Source organism: Panthera uncia, chromosome B4 (assembly GCF_023721935.1).
Source record: "Panthera uncia isolate 11264 chromosome B4, Puncia_PCG_1.0, whole genome shotgun sequence".
In the NCBI taxonomy this organism is placed as follows: domain Eukaryota; kingdom Metazoa; phylum Chordata; class Mammalia; order Carnivora; family Felidae; genus Panthera; species Panthera uncia.
In genome coordinates, this window is record NC_064809.1 from 63,157,549 (window position 1) to 63,179,433 (window position 21,885).

General features: G+C 41.9%; 2 protein-coding genes across 8 annotated transcripts in view; both read left to right on the forward strand.

Annotated features, from left to right (window-relative positions):
- Positions 1–21,885, forward strand: part of FGD4 (FYVE, RhoGEF and PH domain containing 4) — a 285,834-nt gene that overhangs the window by 239,766 nt on the left and 24,183 nt on the right. The window contains exon 18 of one of the 7 annotated variants that reach the window (XM_049625261.1): positions 3,992–5,942. The exons of the other annotated variants lie outside the window; for them this stretch is intronic. Coding sequence (XP_049481218.1) covers positions 3,992–4,044 — 53 coding nt within the window. The 3' untranslated portion in view covers positions 4,045–5,942. Of the gene's footprint in view, positions 1–3,991; positions 5,943–21,885 lie in introns of those variants that run through there. 7 annotated transcript variants of the gene reach the window in all.
- Positions 21,223–21,885, forward strand: part of DNM1L (dynamin 1 like) — a 50,039-nt gene continuing 49,376 nt past the window's right edge. The window contains exon 1 of the mRNA XM_049625267.1: positions 21,223–21,533. Within this exon, the coding sequence (XP_049481224.1) occupies positions 21,317–21,533 (217 nt within the window). The 5' untranslated portion in view covers positions 21,223–21,316. The remainder of the gene's footprint in view (positions 21,534–21,885) is intronic.

The window sequence follows — 21,885 nt, forward strand, 5'->3', positions numbered from 1 at the left end:
CTCCCCAGCTTGTGCATGTGCACTTGTGCTCTCTTGCTGTCTCTCTTTCTCTCGAAATAAACTTAAAAAAATTTTTTTAAGGTCTAGGATTACTCTGAAAAATTGACAGTAGGTTTCTTTTTAAATTTCTCTGAGCATACAGCTAACTATCCCCATATTTTGTCATTCCTCTAATCAGAGGATATGTTCTTTGTAAACAAAATGATTTTTGAAAATATATAAGCAAGCCATACTTTTCACAAAATGTTATATGTCAACATTCACAAGAAACAGTTTTGACCTCACAGATGTCAGCTGTCATTCAACCTAAGGTAATATTTCCTTTTTTTAAACGTTTATTTATTTATTTTTGAGAGAGAGAAAGAGAGAGTGAATCCCAAGCAGACTTCACATGTTCAGCATGGAGCTCGACACGTGGCTCGCACCAACTGACCTGAGCCAAAATCAAGAGCTGGTCGCTTAACCGACTGAGCCACCCTGGCACCCCTACTGTTGTATTTTTAAAATGAAACAAAAACAAGAGAAACATCCTATTTTAACTAGAGTAGAGATATGTACCAACCAATATCTGGAATGTTATAAAATTACCCATTATTTCAAATAAAAGGAACTGGGATTGATTACTAAAAGCATTGCTTTGATTATATATTAATGATTGGTTTATTTAAGGGATCCAAGGAACAGTAATAGGTTTTTGGGAGGAAAAATTGTGTGAGAGTAAAAGAGACAACAAGCTGAGTAAATCTGTGATTAACTTCCTGCATGCATTTGGTGAGACCAAAGTTCTGCATAAGGGACATTTATGTATTTCGTTTACTCTTAAAATACCAAATTCCAGAGGATCTGTGTTTCTATTGTTTTCAAGTGACATTAGAAAAAGTGCAGTAGGACAAGTTGTACATTTCAGCATTCAGAAACCAAAGCAAAGAAAACCATGAAACCAGTATGAGATGAGACTACAAAGCCCAGGCTTCAAGCAGCCTAAGTAAAGATCAATGTAAGGTTTAAAAATAAAACCATGGGATCCTGGGTGATTTCATCTTGACTTTTCTTCTCTGTATCTTCCATTTTCTCTCAAATCTAAAAATTAAATTGAATTCTCTCAAATCCAGAAATTAAGAAACACACCATCATTAAGGACCTGCTGACATCACCTAAGAATATGCCACCCCTAGTGGCAGTCACCCGTCAGAGTTTGCCAACAGTGGTGGCAGCCTGGCAGATCCAAGCTTCCTCTCACCTCGGGGTAGTATCTGACAGTGACTTGGGCCCCGAACAGAGGAGAGAGTCCCCAGCTCCCACACTTTGCATTAGTATTTGTCACCTAAGCCCCAGTTATAGGACACAAGTTGCTCAGATCTTAGTATGCAACAGATTCCTTGGCCAACATAACAACCGAAACAAATAAAATGCAACAAATAAAAATTCTTCAGCTTCTGCCAATAATCCTGTTCTTTATGAGCTCCGAAGAAGGCCAGGGGGGCCGGCCTAGGATCAGGGTCAGATAGGACATACAGAGCCCCAGGGAAAAGTAATAATTTGGTGCCTTTTAAAACTAATACTATTTAAATACTTATTTAACATTTATTTGGAGAAAAGAAGGAAGGGCAGAGAAGTAAGACTTCTGGGGGCAGCTGGCAACCCAGCTATTGTGTTTTGGGCTCTCCAGTTTTGGCAAGAGAGTTGCATATGCTTACTATTCACAACACGAAAAGACAGCAATCAGCTGGACCCAGTTTCACTAGAAAGTGGTGTAGGGGCCACTTACTCACGAGCACCACCTGGGGGGTCTCAAACTGTGACAAGTGACTTTAACCACATTCTGTACTCTGAGAGTTCTGGTAAATACGATTTTCCCCAAAGCACTGTTTTCCACCATGACTAGCACTCACCGACACTTTAGCATCCCTTGTACAATGGCAACACGGGAGGCTCCCCTGCTCGCCCACCCCTTAATCCAGCTCTGCCGGGAAGGACAGCCCAAAACACAGCTGTGCTATGACCCTCCAGGTAGTTGTCTATTCCCCCTCCACTCTGCTCTCTTATTCTACTTACTGTTGTAATGTTTTCTTTATTTTTGAGAGAGCACAAGTTGGGGCAGGGGCAGAGAGGGGGACAGAGGATCTGAAGTGGACTCTGCACTGACAACAGCGAGCCCAATGTGGGGCTTGAACACATGAACCTTGAGACCTTGACCTGAGCCCAAGTCGGACGCTCGACCGATTGAGCCACCCAGGTGCCCTCTTATTCTACTTGATACCAGAGCAAATTCCTCGAGCGTGTTTCCCCACCAGTCATAACCACATCCAAGGGATAGCCTGTCACAGCTCAGATTGAGCTGGAATCCCCAAATTATAAACATTAAAAACGTTTTTTTAATGTTTATTTTTGAAAGAGAGAGACAGAAACAGAGTGTGAGCCAGGGGAGGGGCAGAGAGAGAGGGAGACACAGAATCCGAAGCAGGCTCCAGGCTCCGAGCTGGTAACACAGAGCCCAACGCGGGGCTCCAACCCACGAACCGCGACATCATGACCTGAGCTGAAGCTGGACGCTTAACACGCTATGCAGGTGCCCCTGTAATTCCCAAGTTATAGATATATTTTTGTAAAATAGGGATCCACTATTTGTAGCCTGGGGTCTTACTAGTTTCATTCAATATCATCTACCCTAAGCACTTCTCTACCTCCAAAAGCAGTTTTTCATATTTAAATTTTTTTTTCATTTTATTTCTTTTAGAGAGAGAGAGACAGCAAGCATGAGTGGGGGAGAGGGGCAAAGGGAGAGAGAGAAAGAGAGAGAGAAAATCTTAAGCAGGCTTAATGCTCAGCACAGAACCCAAGGCAGGGCTCGATACAATGACCCTGGGATCACAACCTGAGGCGAAATCAAGAGTCAGAGACTCAACTGACTGAGCCACCCAGGTGCCCCCAGTTTTTCATAGCAACAGTTAACATTTGAGGGCTCACTATGTGCTAGGCACTAGCACTATAAAAATTCATATTTTTTACATAAATTATTTCATTTCTACTCCACCACAACTTTTTAAGCAAATGTCCTACTTCCTAATTTTCACTACTTTATTTTTTTTTGTTTATTTACTTATTTTGAGAGAGACAAAGACAGTGTGAGTAAGGGAGTGGCAGAGAGAGAGAGAGAGAGAGAGAGAATCCCAAGCAGGCTCCACACTGTCAGCGCAGAGCCCGACGTGGGGCTGGAACTCACGAAACTGTGAGATCATGACCTGAGCCGAAACAGAGATTCAGATGCTTAACCAACTGAGCCACCCAGGCACCCCTTCATTAGTTTAGATAATGCTTCAAGGAACATCTTTTTTTTTTTTTTAAGTTTATTTATTTATTTATGTCCGTAATCTCTACATTCAACATGGTGCTCGAACTCACAACCCTGAGATCAAGCATTGCATTCTCTTACAACTAAGGCAGCCGGGCACCCCAAGGAACATCTTTAACTTGTTACTGAGAGCCCACTTGTGACTGAGATTAGAGTCATAGAAAACTTCTTAGGCAGGTGGTTGTTCTGGGAGGAGAGAGTGGGAAGAAGTAACACCTGAGAACCGCACTGGATGCTTATTGGAAACCATCCCACGGATACCCATCGGCGCTCGCGGCTGCTGTGATTTTGATGTGCCTGGGGCTACATGCCTGCAGGTGGACAAGGATCATTTTCTCCCAGATGATTTTTTTTATTAAAAAAATTTTTTTAATGTGTATTTATTTTTGAGACAGAGACAGAGCACTAGTGAGGGAGGAGCAGAGAGAGAGGGAGACCCAGAATCTGAAGCAGCTTCTAGGCTCTGAGTTGTCAGCACAGAACCCAACGAGGGGCTCAAACTCTTGAACCGTGAGATCATGACCTGAGCCGAAATCCATTGCTTCCCTGACTGAGCCACCCAGGCGCCCCTTCTCCCAGATGATTCTGATTTACCCCCTTCTTTCTTTACCTGCTCTCCTCCATTTTTATGAAGCACAGTGATAGGCAAAACTGTGGTAAGAACGGGCCGAATGCAAGACCTGTCCCGATGAGCTCCAGCCTGCGCCTTGTGCCCTCGTGTCTTCCTTCTCTTCTCCCAGATGCCCGAGGGCTTCACCAGTGGTCTCTTGGGTAAGTCTCAGCCTGTCATGGGGTAACTAGAATGAAAAAGATATAACTTTCCAGCCAAAAAAAGAGAAGGGAATTAAGGGATCAAAAAAAAAAAAAGCCTTTTAAAGCCCGAAAATGTTTATAAAGGAGAAAAGAAATGTTTATAAAAGGAGAAAGGTGGGGAGGCAGATGGCAAGGGTATATTCCCATCCTTTGCTTCCTCACACCAAGAATGACGGCTCTCAGTCTGCTTTTCCATCTCCATGTCTCCTCCCTCCACGGGGACATTTGGCAGAGTCTGGAGACGTTTTTGGTTTGTCACAATCGGGAGGGAGGTGGTGCTCTTGGCAACTAGTGCATAGAGAACAGGGATGCTGCTATACAGACATCCTACAGTGCACAGGACAGCACCCCGCAGCAAAGAATTTTCCCATCCAAAACTTCAGTAGTGCCGAAGCCGAGAAGCTCTGCTCCAGACCCTGTACTTCCCTACAACCCTCTCCTCCTTTCTTCTGTCCCCCTGTCCAAATGTTCTCGCCTCTACTCCCTTTGGGTCCAAATGGAAAGATAGGATCTAACCAGAATGCTTTAGGGACCTCAAGTATTTTCCTTATGTTCTCAGTCTGTAGGTGGTATTTAGCAATAAGGTTCCTGGAGCAAAATTCCTTATTTCATCCATGAAACTGGGAACTCACGGAGACCCATGAATAGCCTAAACCCTAGTGGGCTGGGAACATGATCTGTGACCTGCAGAGTTTGAAAATTACTGTCCTAAATGGACTTGAGCCATGATTGCTAAACACTTGTCTTTCAGAGCCATCTCTAGTTCTCTAGCTTAACATTTTTTTAGGATGTTTCTCAGCTTTGCATTCCTTTGGGCTATGATTCATTCTCCCGTAACCACTCCCCACTCCCGCAACGTGTCATTGCAATTTGTGTTCCTATTGAACTTGTAAATTCAACAGAGAAATAGAATTGGTGTTAGTTTTTATTTGATAACTTAAGAAATCAATTTGCTGAGAAAACGTATGCCTTGAAGGAAGAAGTCCTCTGCGGATTTTTTTGCTTACGATTAACATTCTGATCTGAATACATTTTAATGCTATTCATTATATCTCATTACACTCCTTGTGAACTGCTGGGTAGACTGAGCCTATAGAAAGTATTTTAGATGATGGAACAATGACAAGAGTGCACAGAGGTTCTGACTTTAAAACTCATCTTCAACATGGCTACCTTCGAGTCAAATACACTTTATTTGGGGGCACCTGGCTTGCTCAGTCAATAGAGCACACAACCCTTGATCTCAGGGTTGTGAGTCAGAGCCCCATGTTGGGCGTGGAGCCTACTTGGCAGTCAGAAAGAATGAAATCCTGCCATTTGCAACAACATGGATGGAACTGGAGGGTATTATACTAATTGAAATAAGTCAGTCAGAGAAAGACAGATATCATATGTTTTCACTCATGTGGAATTTGAGAAACTTGACAGAAGACCATGGGAGAAGGGAAGGGGGAAAAATAGTTTCAAACAGAGAGGGAGGCAAACCATAAGAGACTCTTAAATACAGAGAACAAACTGAGGGTAGATGGGGGGGAGCGGGGAGGGGAAAATGGGTGATGGGCATTGAGGGGGGCACTTGTCAGGGTGAGCACTGGGTATTGTACGGAAGCCATGAATCATGGGAGTCTACTCTTGAAGCCAAGAGCACACTGTATACACTGTATGTAGGCGAACTGGACCGTAAATTATATTAAAATAAATAAATAAGTAAAATGTGCTTTAAAAAATAAAAACATTACTAACATACATACATACACACATACATAAATAAATAAAATACCCTTGATCTGTGCATGAAGAACTGGGAAGGAAAAAGGGAAGGAGTTGATGTGTATTCCCAAAGACCTGAATGCAGTGCTGAGTGCTTATATGTACCACGTTTTGGGAATGATCTAAGCATCTTACTTCATCCTCACAACCCCATAAGGTAGGATGAGAAAACTAAGGCTCAGAAACTTTTTTTTTTTTTAATTTTTTTTTTCAACATTTTTTATTTATTTTTGGGACAGAGAGAGACAGAGCATGAACGGGGGAGGGGCAGAGAGAGAGGGAGACACAGAATCGGAAGCAGGCTCCAGGCTCCGAGCCATCAGCCCAGAGCCTGACGCGGGGCTCGAACTCACGGACCGCGAGATCGTGACCTGGCTGAAGTCGGACGCTCAACCGACTGCGCCACCCAGGCGCCCCTAAGGCTCAGAAACTTTAAGAGAACCCCTCAGGACATGTATCTAAGGAGTGTCAGAGGCAGATTATAAACCCAGATTTATCTAGCTTCAGTGGTCACACTTGACAACAATGGCTGCTATTATTGAGCACCTTTCATGAAAAAGACACTCTGTTAAGTAAGCCCTTTATATGCCTTATTTTGTCTTGAATCACACAGCTATTTTTTAATGTATTTTGTAGCGGAGCAAATGGACTCAGAGAGTGTGCATCACTCGTTCCAGGTTAGAACCCATAAACAGAACTTGAATTCAAGCGTGCTGTGTCTGCCTATAAAACCCATGCTTTAAAGAGTACAGTATATTGCCTCTCCAAAACATCATTTCCACCTCACCAGGTAGTCCCTTACGCATTATCTCATCAAATGCCACCATCACCCTCTGGGCAAGAAATCTTGGTCCCTTTTTGCAGGATGGGAACAATTAAGCTCAGAAGCATAGGTAACCTATCTAAGGCCACACATCTTTCCCTGTACATGGATTATATTAGGCAAGGAACATTCATTAGTACTCATTCCACCAATAATTTTCAAGTTCTCTCAGTGTGGGTGCCTTTAAAGACCAGTGCAATTTAAAAAAACAAATCAGGGGCGCCTGGGTGGCTCAGTCGGTTAAGTGTCCGACTTCGGCTCAGCTCATGATCTCGCGGTCCGTGGGTTCGAGCCCCGCGTCGGGCTCTGGGCTGACAGCTCAGAGCCTGGAGCCTGCTTCAGATTCTGTGTCTCCCTCTTTCTCTGACCCTCCCCTGTTCATGCTCTCTCTCTGTCTCAAAAACAAATAAATGTTAAAAAAAGAAAAAAAATTTTAATAAAAAAAAAAAATCAAGGGGGTGCCTGGTGGCTCAGTTGGTTGAGCGTCCGACTTCGGCTCAGGTCATGATCTAGCAGTCCGTGAGTTCGAGCCCCATGTCAGGCTCTGTGCTGACAGCTCAGAGCCTGGAGCCTGTTTCAGATTCTGTGTCCCCCTCTCTCTGCCTCTCCCCAACTCATGCTCTGTCTCTCTCTCTCTCTGTCTCTCTCCCTCAAAAATAAACTTTAAAAAAAACTTAAAAAAATAATAATAAAAATAAAAAATCAAATCATAAACAAATTGTGTTCTACATACATACATACATTTAAAGGTATTAAAAAGAATGAGGTGACGCTACATACATTGATTTGGAAAGATGCCTACAAGATAGTGAAAACTTAAATTATAAAACAACATGACTCTACTCCAACTTAGACATGTGTGGGAAAATTTTTTGCTAATTTTTTAAGTGTTCTATTTATTTAGAGAGAAAATGCACGCAGGAGTGGGAGAGTGGCAGAGAGAAAGGGCGAGAGAGAATCCCAAGCAGGTTATGTGCTGAAGTATGGAGCCCAACGTGGGGCTTGAACTCACAAACTGTGAGATCATGACCTGAGCCGAAATTGAGAGTCAGATGCTTAACCAACCCATGTGTGGAAAATTTCTGAAAGCACACACCAGAAAACTTTGCTAATAGTTCCCTGTAGGGCGAGGGATTTGATGAGGTGCCAACAGAGTTCGGGTGACTTTTATCTTCCCTTTTATAACCTTCATTATTATTGTTAAAATTATTTCCACCCTTTCTCTGAAGTGAAAAAAAAAAAAATCTAAAACAACCTTTAGAGAATCTCCTAGCTTGAGAACATACCCCAGTCTGGGTGTGATAAAATTAATCTAAGGTTTGCTAACATGCTAGTGTTTTATAACGGGATCTGGAGAATGAGATGTACAATCTCTGACACACAGTTGGCAAAGTGGGTGGGGGGAGGGTAGGAAAGTGGCTTTTAGAGAAGTTATAGATTAGGTTCCAGGCCACAGTTGCTTCTGGGTGACTGATCCTGGGAGTTGGTCATCTTTGTGAATTTAATGTCTGTGGGCAAAACTCAGGGATGCTACTTCTTGGGGCTTTCAGTTGGCTTCAGGGTTTGGGTTCACCTTCTACCAGACAGTGCAGCTGGGTCTTAGGCAGGGACATAAAATAATTGTGAAAGCCGGGTAAGTAACTGTCAAATTTTAATTCTGCAAAAAGTCTCATTTTTTAAAAAGGACTCTGACAGCTCAGAGCCTGGAGCCTGCTTCAGATTCTGTGTGTGTGTGTGTGTGTCTCTCTCTGCCCCTCCCCTGCTTGCACTCTGTCCCTCTGTCTCTGTCTCTGTCTCTCTAAATAATAAATAAACATTAAAAATAATAATAAATTAAAATTTTTTTTAAAAAAAATTTTTTGAGAGGAAGAGAGAGATCAGAAGCTGGGGAGAGGCAGAGAAAAAGGAATAGAGAAAGAATCCCAAGCAGGATTCACACCGCCGGTGTGGAGCCCAACAGGGAACTCAAATTCATCAACCGTGAGATCATGACCTATACTGAAGTCAAGAGTCGGACGCTTAACCCAGTGAGCCATCCAGGCGGCCCCAAAAGTCACATTTTAAAATGTATGAGGGTTTTTATTTTTTGTTTGTTTGGTTGTTTTTTTGTTTTTTAAATCTGGAGATACAGGACTCCTAGATCAAGGAGGTTTTGTCAAATTGAAGGTCAAGAGAGTGGAGTTCGAATCCCGTCTCTGCTAGTAACTGGAGCTATGAACCTGGACAGATCATTTTACCGCTTTAATTTAAGCCTTTGTTTTCTTATTTGTAAATCACTAAAGTTGGACTAAAATTTAAAATGATGAAATTGTTAATGTTCCTTTAGATTCTAGTACTATAAGTTTTTTTTCCAAAGTCAGTTTTTAATTAATGAAATTCCAGCATAATTAATGTACAGTGTTATGTTAGCTTCCGGTGTACAATATAGTGATTCAACAATTCTATACAGTACTCAGTGCTCATCATGATAAATGTACTCTTAATCCCCGTCACCTGTTTCACCCATCCCCCACCTCTCCCATCTCCCCTTGGTAACCATCAGTTCTCTGTAGTTAGAAGTCTGTTTTCTGGTTTGTCTCTTTTTTAACTTGTTCATTTGTTTTGTTTCTTAAATTCAACATATGAGTGAAATCATATGGTATTTGTCTTTCTCTGACTGACTTCACTTAACGTTATGCCCTCTGGACCCATCCATGTTGTTGCAAATGACAAGATTTCATTCTTTGTAAGATTCTTATTATGTTTTTTGTTATTCATCGTCCCCCTGATTCTCCTTGCTTTTTTGAAAGCCTGTATTTGGTATCATATACAAGTATAATTTATTGTATGTATAACTATGCATAGTCACTTCAATTTTTTAAATGTTCTATAGTGCTTCTCTCCATTCTTGGCTTCTCTCTATTCCTGTTCATCTAGAAGTCTAATTTCTCAGCCAAAGCCCCTGGGCATAGTGAATCCTGTGAGCACAAATAAGGTAGCCGATGGGCTCAGCATTAGTGTTGATAAGCACATAGAAATCTCCACTTCAAGATTCCAAGTTTTATGCAGGCAGATAGGCTGGGCTGCTTGTCAAATAAGACACTGTAAGTGCTGCACTTGGGCACCAAGAAGGCATTTGTAAGGACCATTTTTTTAAGTGTGCTTATTTTATTTTATTTTAAATGTTTAGAAAAAGAAATAAAGGACCAATATATGCAAATTTTCACTAATAATTAAATGCAAACAAAATGATTGCTTTTTTACCTATTAAATTGGCAAAACTAAAAATATGGACACTACCCTAGGGTGGGTATGAGGAAATGGATACTCCCATATACTCTTACTACAATTATAAACTGGCATACAGTAACTATTTAAATTTTAATGACGCATACCCTTTGACTTAGCAATTGCATGTCTAGGAATCTACCCTACTGAAATAATAATATAAATATGAATATAATTGACTCTTGAATAATGCAGGGTTTGGAGCACCAACCCCTGCACAGCTGAAAATTCCACATATAATTTTTGACTCCCCCAAAACTTAACTACTAATAGCCACTGTTGACCAGAAGCCTCACCAATAAATAAATAATTAACACATATTTTATTGTTATATGTATTACATAATGTATTCTTACAATAATACCTAAATCTTTCTTAATTTCTTCAGTATTTTTAGGCTACATGGTTTACCTGTGAGTTTTTTCAAATTGTCACAAATTTTCTGCAACATTGTCCAGAATAAGAAATTTGAACTGATCTATCATCTGTCAAGAGAAAAACTTCAGTAAACTTAAGTAAATTGTCACACTCTTTACAACAGAAGACTATGCAGCTATTTGAAAGAATATTTTAAGGGGCACCTGGGTGTTCAGTTGATTAAGTGTCTGACTCTTGGGTTAAGCGTCCAACTTAATTTTGGCTCAAGTCATGATCTCATGACTTGTGAGTTCGAGCCCTGCATCGGGCTGTGTGCCAACAGCACAGAGCCTGCTTGGGATTCTCTGTCTCCCTCGCTCTTTGCCCTTCCCCTGCTCAGTCTCTCTCTCTGTCTCCAAAATAAATAAATAAACATTAAAAAAAAAAAGAAAAAATATGTTGGGATTTGTATGTGCTGATATGGATGATGTCTATAATATAGCAATAAGTGAAGAAAAATTATAATAGTTTTTTCACTATACGTGAAAAAATAGCTATAGGTATAGTGTGATCTAATTTATATTATGAACAGTAAAAACATGAACAGTAAAAAATATGAAGAACAGAAAGAAGCTACTAACTCTCCCATCTAGAGAGTATGATCAGAAGAGCTCTCCATATTTTATATTATTCATTCAGTGATACTGTCATGGACTGAATTGTGTCCCCTCCTGCCCCAAAATCATATGTTACAGCCCTAACCCCCAATGTAACTATGTTTGGAGATAGGGCCTGTAAAAGAAATAGCACAGTTAAATGGTCATAAGGGTGGGGCCCTAATCCTATAGGATTGGTACCCTTATAAGAAGGGGAAGGGAAACCAGATGACTTTCTCTTTCTACTTGTGCCTAGAGGAAAAGCTATGCATGAACACAATAAGGCAGCCATCTCTAAGCTAGGAACAGAGGTCTCACCAGAAACCAATCTTGCTGGCACCTTGATCTTGAACTTCTAACCTCCAAAAGTGTGAGAAAATAAATGTTGCTTAAGCCACCCAATCTGTAGTAACTTGTTTTATCAGCTTGAGCAGACTAATACAGATATGTAGGGATTTTTGTATTCTTCTCCTTGAATATTCTTTGTTGGGAGAGGTGTACCACCCTCCCTTCCCCCCGCTTTTTGGCAGATGCTTTAAATTTTTTTTAATGTTTATTTATTTTTGAGAGAGAGAGAGAGAGAGAGAGAGAGAGAGAGAGACAGTGTATGAGCAGGGGAGGAGCAGAGAGAGAGACACAGAAACTGAAGCAGGCTCTAGGCTCTGAGCTGTCTGCATAGAGCCTGATGTGGTGCTCGAACTCATGACCTGTGAGATCATGACCTGAGCCAAAGTCAGATTCTTAATGTACTGAGCCACCCAGGCACCCTGGCAGATGCTTTAAAAAGTCCATTTCAGGACATAAACTGAACTCCAGGATGGGAACTTTTCCAATAATCTGCCTGTCAAGGTTAGGCTGCTGTATTAATGAAGATAACTAACACCAATTGCTGCAAACAGACCTCTGAATCTTAGTGTCTCTAAACCACAAAGTTTTATTTCTTGCTTATGTTACATGTCTAATATGTTTTGGCAGGGGACGCTATTCTATATAGACACTCAGGGACCCAGGCTGACAGGCTGACCAAGGGTTGACCTTTTTGGTTCATCATTCTTTCAACATGTGTCTTCAATGTTTGTCAAATCAGGAAAACGGAGCTAGGAGGTTGAGCAAGGCTTCTCACTCAGCTAAGAAGAAATCCACACCACCTCTGCTCACAGCTATTTAGAGAAGTAGTCACGTGACCTCAACCATACTGCAAAGGAGGCTGGGAAATCAGAACCATGTGAATATTTAAGGAATACTAAATGTTCCTGTCATATTCCTTGTTATGGATTGAATTGTATTCCCCCCCAAAAATAAGTTCAAGTCTTAACCCCCAGTACCTCAGAATCTGATCTTATTTGGAAATAGGGCCTTTTTAGAGGTAATCAAATTAAAATTCCTTTGAGTTAAAATCCTTACTGTGTCTTCTCTTAATATGAGGTCATTAGAGTGAGCCCTAATCCAGCATGACTGGTGTTTTCAAAATAGGAGGACGTTTGGACACAGAGACAGACATGCACAGAAGGAGGATGTTGTGAACATATGCAGGGAGCAGATTGCTATGTGAAGGTTGAGGCAGAGGTCAGAGTAATGTTGCCACAAGCAAGAAACACTTGGGGTCACCAAAACCTAGAAAAGATGCATGGAACAGATTCTCCCTCACGGCCCTCAAAGGGAACCCATCCTGCTGACAACTAGATTTTGGATTTCTAGCTTCTAGAATTGTGAGACAACAAATTTCTATTTTTCTTTTTTTTTTTTTTGAAACGATTTTTCTAAGTCATCTCTACACCTAACATGGGCCTCAAACTCATGATCCCAAGATTAAGAGTCATAAGCTCTACCAACTGAGCTAGCCAGGCGCCCCAAATTTCTATTTTTCTAAACCAATGAGTTGGTGGTACTTTGCTATAGCATCCCTAGAAAATGAATACACTCCTCTAACAAGTTTATGCAGAAAGAGATTTGATACATGGAATTAGATGCTTATAAATCTGTTAGAATGACTGGGAAATGGGCTCTAGGCTAGACATCCAGGAATTACTCCCAGAAAAATTGGGGCACCAAGAGTTACTAACACGTTTATCACAAGCAGGAGCTGGCTCTCAGGGTCTGCTTACCTCAGCCACTATCTGAAAATCAGAAAGTATTACCAAAACCATTAACTCCTGAACCATGTCATGCCTCCTATATCTGCACAAGCAAAATGGATGCTTGTGTAACACTTACATCTTTTCATAATTTAGAACAGAATTTAAGCCTTGAGTGAATGTACCTGTTTTATGGAAATAAAATTATATATGGAACACTTAGTTGAAAAGATACTGAGAAATATAGTTTTTTTAGTTTTTAAAAAATTTTTAATGTTTATTTTTGAAAGAGAGAGACAGAACATGAACGGGGGAGGGCGAGAGAAGAGGCGGGGAGACACAGAATCCGACACAGGCTCCAGGCTCTGAGCTGTCAGCACAGAGCCCAACACAGGGCTCGAACCCATGAACTGTGAGATCGTGACCTGAGCTGAAGTCGGACACTTAACCAACTGAGCCACCCAGGCGCCCCTGAGACATATAGTTTTTAGCTTCTGAAGCAAGAGAAGCCCACAAGAAGGAGGTTAAAATACATTTTGGGGGTGCCTAGGTGGCTCAGTCGGTTGAGTGCCCGACTTAGTTCAGGTCACGATCTCAGGGCTCATGAGTTCAAGCTCCACATCAGGCTTACTGCTGTAGGTGCAGAGCCTGCTTCAGGTCCTCTGTCCCCAACTCTCTTTGCCCCTCCCCCACTTGTGTGTGTGCATTCTCTCAAAAATAAATTTAAAAAAAATCTAAAATACACTTTGAACGAGCCATTCTTTTTTATTTTTCCTTTTATGTTTTTTGGTTACTATTTTATGGTTCCTTGTTCTAATATCCTTCTCCTGTCTCCTTTTAGATGTTCTAATTGCCCATTCTGCCCTTGGCCATTTTTTTTCTTTATATTACCTGCACAAGTTCATCTATTCCAAATTTGTCCAGATGTCTCCACCTTCATTATTACCACCCTTGTATACATTACCATCATCTCTGACTTGGATTACTATAGCACTCCCTGTCTGATTTCACATTTTCTGTTACCTTGTCTCAATCCAGTGGGATGTGGCTCATGTTTATACAACTCGTAAGATCATATGTCTCTTTGCCTACTCTTCTGATCTTCTCCCTTGCCTCTAAGATTCATCTCTAGCTCCTCACTCTCATGAGTTCACCTCTGACTGACCAGCTATTAGCCCGGCCATTCACCACTCCCTCACAGACCTTTATGCCTACATTTAGTCACACTGAACTCTTTAAAGCATCTAGAATTCATCATGTGCTTTCTTTCCTCTTCACTTTTGCACAAGCTGCTCTTTCTGCTTGGTTTAGAAGTCCTTTCTCTTCCTCTTTGGTCAACTCCTATTCATCCTTAAATCCAGGAAGCCCAGGCTAAGTCTGTCTCCTATGTGGTGATGTGTATGAATTCTGCCCACTTGCCAAAAAGAGAAAGAGAAGAAAGGAATTTTGAGGATGCCAATGGATGTGTTTTGTTCACTTTTGTACCTTTAGTACCTGACATAGTATTTAATAGTTCTTTTTCTGTTTTCATTTTTATTTTGTTTACTTTTGTATTTGCTACTGGTGTGAATAGTGGCACACATTTGAAACTGCTGTCTGGATTTTGTGGCACACCATTTTCTTTTTCTTTTTTTAAAAAATATTTTAATGTTTACTTATTTTTGAGAGACACAGAGTGTGAGCAGGGGAGGAGCAGAGAGAGAGGGAGACAGGGAATTTAAAACAGGCTCCAGACTGTGAGCTGTCGGCACAGAGCCTGATTCGGGGCTCGAACACAAAGCCTATGAGATCATGACCTGAGCTGAAGTGGGCTGCTTAACCGACTGAGCCACCCAGGTGCCCCGGGGTACACCATCTTCTATCTTTCCATTAACTTACTAGTGCTGCTCATTCTATTTAAAAATTTACTTCTGTTTGGGTAGTAGGTCACATCCTTAATAGTTATATTACTATTCCTATTTCATAGATTAGGGGTTGGGAGTAAGTAAGACTTCTCAAAGAGGTTGATTAATTCAGAACTTTTTCCTCACACTTTTCTAGTTCCAAAGTAACTTGTTAGTCTCTGACTAGCCTATATGAAGTGTATTTAATATGCAAAACATTTATTCAATCATTCATTCATCTGTCCATCTATCTATTGATCTATTTAGTCAAAATTCCATAACTGAAGGAGACAGAATAAAATCCATCAGAAAGAAACAGAAAGTCAGCTGTTGGATAAACCTTTATATATATTATAAATACTTTTTGATATACTGTCTTATTGACTAATTTTACTAATTGTGTCACTAAAGTATAAGTTTTATCATCACAATTGTGTGGCATTTTTAGAAAATTGGTTCTTATAACTTAAACTGACTCATGCTACTGACTGCTGGTTAGATGGACCATGGACCGTTTGGGCAATTAGAAAGGAAAGATGTTCAAAGTCTATACTAGGCCTGACTACCAAAGGAAGAAATCCAGAGTGGATGTCCTTCTGTTTACCACAGTGTACTGGTGAGTCTTTGGATATGCAAAGGTAGCTTAACCAAGGGCTGAAAAGCTAAATTCCTCTTCACCAAAAAGTGTGAACTAATTGAGTTGGTATAGGGAAGACACAAAGGAAGTCTGAGAAACAGAGGAAAAAGATTTGCAGAGCATCTAAGAAAGGCAAACAACATCTTGGGAACCTGTAATGCAGTTGTAAAAAAAAAAAAAAGGCCAATGAAAAATTCCCAGAGACAAGTTAAGAAAGGTAGTTTAAGAACAGGGATGTCTAACACGTAATTTTCAGTTGTTGGCATTACCACGATGGAAAGTCACTCTATATCTCAAACAGTTAGTGATATACACGTGTTTTGAGGGTGAGAGGATTAAAAAAATAAGCAAGTTCCATTGGTGAACGGTATGGAGCAAAGAAAAGAAAATTGGCGAGGGAGAAGAGTCAATGCTATTACTCTTAATTGTGTTGTTACACTGCCCTCTGCTGGGTTGTCAGAATCCCCCTAGATTTAATTGCTGGCTGTCGAACCAGCTGACCGGCCCCATCATCTGTAGACAATTTCCTGCACCTGCTGACAAAGTATGTGTTAAGCTTGAGGCCTGGGGAGTAGTGCAAATTGATTAAAGCTGTTTACTTTACCGTCTTTGCAAAATACAGGCAGTTTCCAAAATATAACAGAGGCTTCCCCATCAGAGGTGTGTGTGTGTGTGTGTGTGTGTGTGTGTGTGTGTTTTGTTTTTTGTTTTGTTTTGTTTTGAGAGGGACTGAGACAGCGTGAGTGGGGGAAGGGCAAAGAGAGAGGGAGAGAGAGAGAATCCCAAGTAGGCTCCGCACTGTCAGCACAGAGACCTATGTGGGGCTCAAACTCACCAACCATGAGCCAAACCAAGAAACCTGAGCCGAAACCAAGAGTTGGATGCTCAACCAACTGAGCCACCAGGCGCCCCCAGAATTGTGTATTTCACGTTAACATTAGATCTGCACGTTCCACTATGATTTGAAGGCATGGATAGTGGCAGCTTGGTTATGATTAGTGATCAAAACACTGGCAGAAAATGATACCAGACACTGATGCTATAAAGAAAGTCTGGATGATCTTCTGCGAGACCTATTAAAATAATTTCTAGTTATTAATTTAATTCAAAATAAACTTTCTTTCTTTCGGGATATTAAGTTAGAACAAAGCCAACTCACTCCCTACCAAAATAACTTAGCAGCTATTCTGATGAAAACCTGTGTCAGGGTAGCCTCATATGTTTTGGCTGGGTTTAACTGCAAATCCTAGTTACAGTTGTACCAGTTTAGACCTGCTTAAATCCTTTCGAATTCCGACTCTCCAATAAAAGGAAAACGGAAGTTTACTAGAGTGGTACTATGTAACCAAGCATCATGCTAGGTAGTGGAGATAACTAGCTACATAAGATGCCACTTCTGCCCTCCGTGGACTCAATGTTGACTAAGGGGGAAGGACATGCTATTGGCCGTAGTACCCCCTCCCTTTAGCAAATATAGTGCCTGGCTAAGACCCATGTGCCTAATAGGTACTTGATAAATGTGTGTTGAATAAATGAGGGAATGAATGAAGAAACGAGGCGGTATATGCAAAGGTTAGGAGTCTGCCAAATAGCCTGTTTTGATCACAGCTCTGCTACGTATTAGCTATATAAATAAATCACTTTACTTAAATCCCTGGAGCCTCAGTTTCCACATCTGTACACCTATCCTGCAAAGTAACTGCAAAATGCTTAGCACACTGCTTCACATCCAGAAAGTACTCAATAAATGTTTAATGTTATAATGTGAAAAGGGCAAGAAGGAAAAGGAGTGATTAAATATGGGGATTAGAATTCCTAGATTATGTCTATATATGTACATTTAAAAGTACAGGACAATGTTGGATTTGGGAAAATTTTTAATGGTGAATAAGAGATTGGTTTCCAAAACCAATTTATTCATGTGGTAGGAAACTTGAACCCTCGGGACAGTGACTCACATGCTTATAGTTCCATAACCAGAAAGAGAACATTCTCTGGTTAGGTCAAGTTAAAAAATTCTGAGGGAAGGCTTCTAAATGGCCCTGCTTGGGTCAGGTTCATCTTAACCTGATGTGGTACAGACTTTGCGATGGGAGGTTGTCCTGGGTGGTCCAGGTGGGCCAATTTAATCAAGGGTTCTTAAAAGAGAAACTTTCTTGGCTGTAGTGAGAGATATGATGACAGAAGAAGGGTTAAAGTGATGGGACATTGCTAGCCTCGAAGATGTTGGACGGGGAACAAGAGCTAGGAATGTGAGCATTCTCTAATCTGCAAATGGCAAGGAGATGGACTTTTCTGTAGAGGCTCCAGAAAGGAATGCAGTCCTGATGATACCTTGATTTTAACCAGGTGAGACCCACATTGGACCTCTGACCTACAGAGCTGTAAGATAATACATTTTTAGTTGTTTTAAGCACAAAATGACTTGTTAAGACAGTAATAGGAAACTCATATACCAGGGAAACGGGGTGGAAACCTACTTTCATTTCGTCCCACATATTCACTCAACATCGTCGGCTCTGAGGCAGCTTGCTCAATGAGGTACCTGTAGCTTCCACCACTGCCTGCTCACCTCATCCATAGGAATAGATTGATTTGAGAGGATAAAGTAGATTATGTAGAGGGAAGCAGAGACAAGAAGTAGAGAGAATTCTGATGCTACCTGAGCCACCAGTTCCAGTTAATTTTGAGGCCAACGTCATGCTTGCCCTTTGGTTATACAAGCTAATCAATCCCTCTTTTTGAGCTAGTTGGTTTGAATTAAATGTCTGTGACTTGCAACTAAATGATCCTGTCTAAATCATAAATCTATGGTAAGGAAGAGATGACCGAAGGAGAAGAGTGTTGTTTTGTTTCGTTTGGTCTTTAAAGCCTTTGGAGACAGTACCTGATAATGGCTTAATGCGATTCCATAGCAACCCACTGAGAAACATGTTATCCCACTTTAGATGAGGAAAGTCATACTTCTTAGCTAAGTGGCTTTCCCACAAGCAAGAATATTCTGAATTTAAAACATGAAAACCCATATTGGTTTGCTTTGTTTGTCTCCAGTGAAACACATTGCACATAGAGTATCCTGCCTTGTGTTTTTTCTTTTTTTTTTTTTTTTAAGTTATCAAAATAGAGCCACATTGTTTCAAGGCCTCTCCACTTCCTGTTTCTGCAGCCTCAAACGGTTTTCTTTTCCTCTGCATCCGATAAACTCAATGCTCTAGAGTCTAGAGAAGTACTGGACAAAGCTGCTTAAACCTAACTGGTGGCGGTGGTGATAGGAGGACTTTTTGTGCACTGGCCATGTGGTTATTTCTCCTAGAAAAAAGATAGAATTAAAAAGCAGACACTATTATTCCTGAAGCACATTAAAAGGATCTGGATGTTACCTCCCAAGAGATATTTTATAATTTAAATGGAAATATATAACGCCACACAAATTCATGACATTTGTCTTTCTGGAATATTGTATGCTTGTTATTTTAGTTTTGCAGATAGGAAAAGACTATGTCTATTGGTGCCACAAATTAGGGAACAACAGGTGTAGTTGCATCATTTTGGCCCCAGGGCACCTTGCCCCTATGAAGCGGTTACTGATTATGCCCATGGAGCTTTACCATGAGCCTACCCCCTCTGTCTTCTTCTTCTTGGGAGGAATACGGACTGCTCACAGAAAAAGAAGAGATGGAAATCTCTATCAGTAGAGGGCTGAGAAGCAAAGTGGGTAAACTCTGACTACTATATCATCTTGGTAAAAAATAAGAGTATTTAGAATAAATATCTTGTCTGCTCTTCATTTTTTTTGCAGTTCTGAAGTTTTTGTGTTTAAGAAAGAGAAGATAGGGGTGCCTGGGTGGCTCAGTTGGCTAAATGTCAGACTTCGGCTCAGGTCATGATTTCATGGTTCATGAGTTTGAGCCTGCATCTGACAGCAGAGAGCCTACTTTGGATCCTCTTCCTCTCCTCCTCTCTAAAAAATAAATAAACATTAGGAAAAAAAAAAAGCAATGTTCATAAAACTTGGTAAGATGTTAGAACACTACTCATGGACCTTCAGGTCTTAGCTTACATGATATTTTATTCATTTGCCCCCAAATATTTATTGACTACTTACCATGGGTCCTACTGAACAAATCAAGCATGTTCCTCAGGGCTGTGTAGGGCTGTGCAGGTGAATAGTACCTAGTGCTGTTGTGTAGTGCACAACTTCCACTATTGCAGGTGTTTTTACCCTCCTGGAGACTAAATCTGGTGACTTCTAGAAAGTCTTGCTGGAATTTTCACTCTTCCCCCTCAAAGTAGAAAAGGTGCTCCTATTATGTGTTCTAAAATACAGTCAGTCATAGCACTTTATCCATTTATAATGAATGGTGTCATCCTGTTAGATTGTAAACTCAGATGGGACTGAGATTGCATCTACAGCAAAACCTTGGATTGCAAGTAACTTGTTCCGCGAATGTTCCTCAAGACGAGTAAACATTTCTAATAAATGTTAACTTGATAAACAAGTAATGTCTTGAAATACCAGTAGTACATGAGCAGTGTCTTGTAATATGAGTTGTACTTGATGCTGAATGTCACACGATCACAACTGAGCCAATGGTTCTTGAAATTCACTTTGATATATGAGTGCTTTGGATTACAAGTATGTTTCCAGAACAAATTATGCTCGCAAACCAAGGTTTTGCTCACAAACCAAGGTTTTACTGTATCTTGTTTGTCACTTTCTAGGGGCTAGGGATGCATCAGTAAATTAAACAGTCAAAAATCCCTGGCTTCTGGAAGCCAATAATCTAGCAAGAGGAGAGAGTAAATAAGTTCAATATGTAGCATGCAAGATGAAAATAAATACTATGGAGAAAAATAAAGCAAGGGGGCTTTCTTTTCACCTACTTTAGGTTTTTGCTCAAATGTCACCTTTTTATACTTTGAGATAGGAAAGATTTGGAGGTTTGGAGTAGAGGAGAAATATGATCTTGCCTAAAAAAGAAAAACAACATTTAGGAATGTAACAGGCACACTTAGCAAAAAGCAAGTAAGGTAGTTATCAGATCTCCACTTTGTCAGGAATCAGGCCACAGCAAATAAAGTGTTATACAGAATATAGAGAACAAGGGCTCAGCCTTTCCCCTCCAAAACTCTTGACATAAGCTTCTTCCACAACACGTTTTTACAAAAATCTTGGGAGAACCCGCATGTTCCAACCGGGGCTGGGTGTTGTATTTTTGCAAAATAGCACCCCACGCCTTCTAGTATCAGCCTACAGACCCTTTGCACCTGGTTGGGGTGTCTGAGGCTCTGAGTTATTCTTTAAGTCTCTTCAACCCGTCCTTATTGAGCAGGCAGCTTCATAAGGAAATAACATCTTGGATAATCAAGATACTACACTCTGCTAAACACACATCCATATCTGGCATTTTCACACCCGTTACGCTCTGAATACAGGCGTATTTTCCCTCCTACTCTTAGGGCTTCGCTCCGAGGGCTTTTGACGAGAGCCTGAAAACCACGCCCGCCCCAAGCACCTTCTCCCTCGGCTCTCCACCCGCCCAGCGCGGCGTAGCTTTCTGGAATCCGTAGGCCTCTCTTTCCTCTGCCCCAGAACTACAACTCCCGGCAGGCTCTGTTTCTCTCCACCTTCCTCTTAGCGCATGGCCTGCCGGGAGGGGGCAGGTAGCGCGGGCGGGGTCCAATGGGTGCCGGCTCCCGAGGAGAAGGCGGAGGAGAGGAGGAAGGAGGCGGACTCTGGGCCCCGGCCCCATTCATTGCCGCGGCCGGCCGGGCGGGGGTCCTGTGTTTTCGGAGCCATGGAGGCGCTAATTCCAGTTATCAACAAGCTTCAGGATGTCTTCAACACGGTGGGCGCCGACATCATCCAGTTGCCTCAGATCGTCGTGGTGGGAACGCAGGTAGGAGACGAGGGCGGCGTCCGCCCAGGCCAGAGCCCGGGGCGCGGGCCTGGTGGGGGCTGCGGCAGCGCCGGCTCCGAGCCGGCCTTTGCGGCCTGTGGGAGGAGGGCGCTGCTGGGGGCACCCGGGCTCTTCGGGCTGTGCCGCGCCTTTCCGCCCGGGGCAGGTTACTTCGGGCCTGGGAATCCGGGCCGGGTCGGGAGGCGAGGGGCGGAGCCGGCGCGGCGGGTCCCGGGGGCGGGCTAGTCGGGGGACGGACCGGCGAGCGGAACTGGAGCCCGCCGTGACCGGGCGCGGCTTGCCCTGCGGGCCGCTGCTTGGAAGGGCACCTGGGGGACGCGCTGGGCACGTG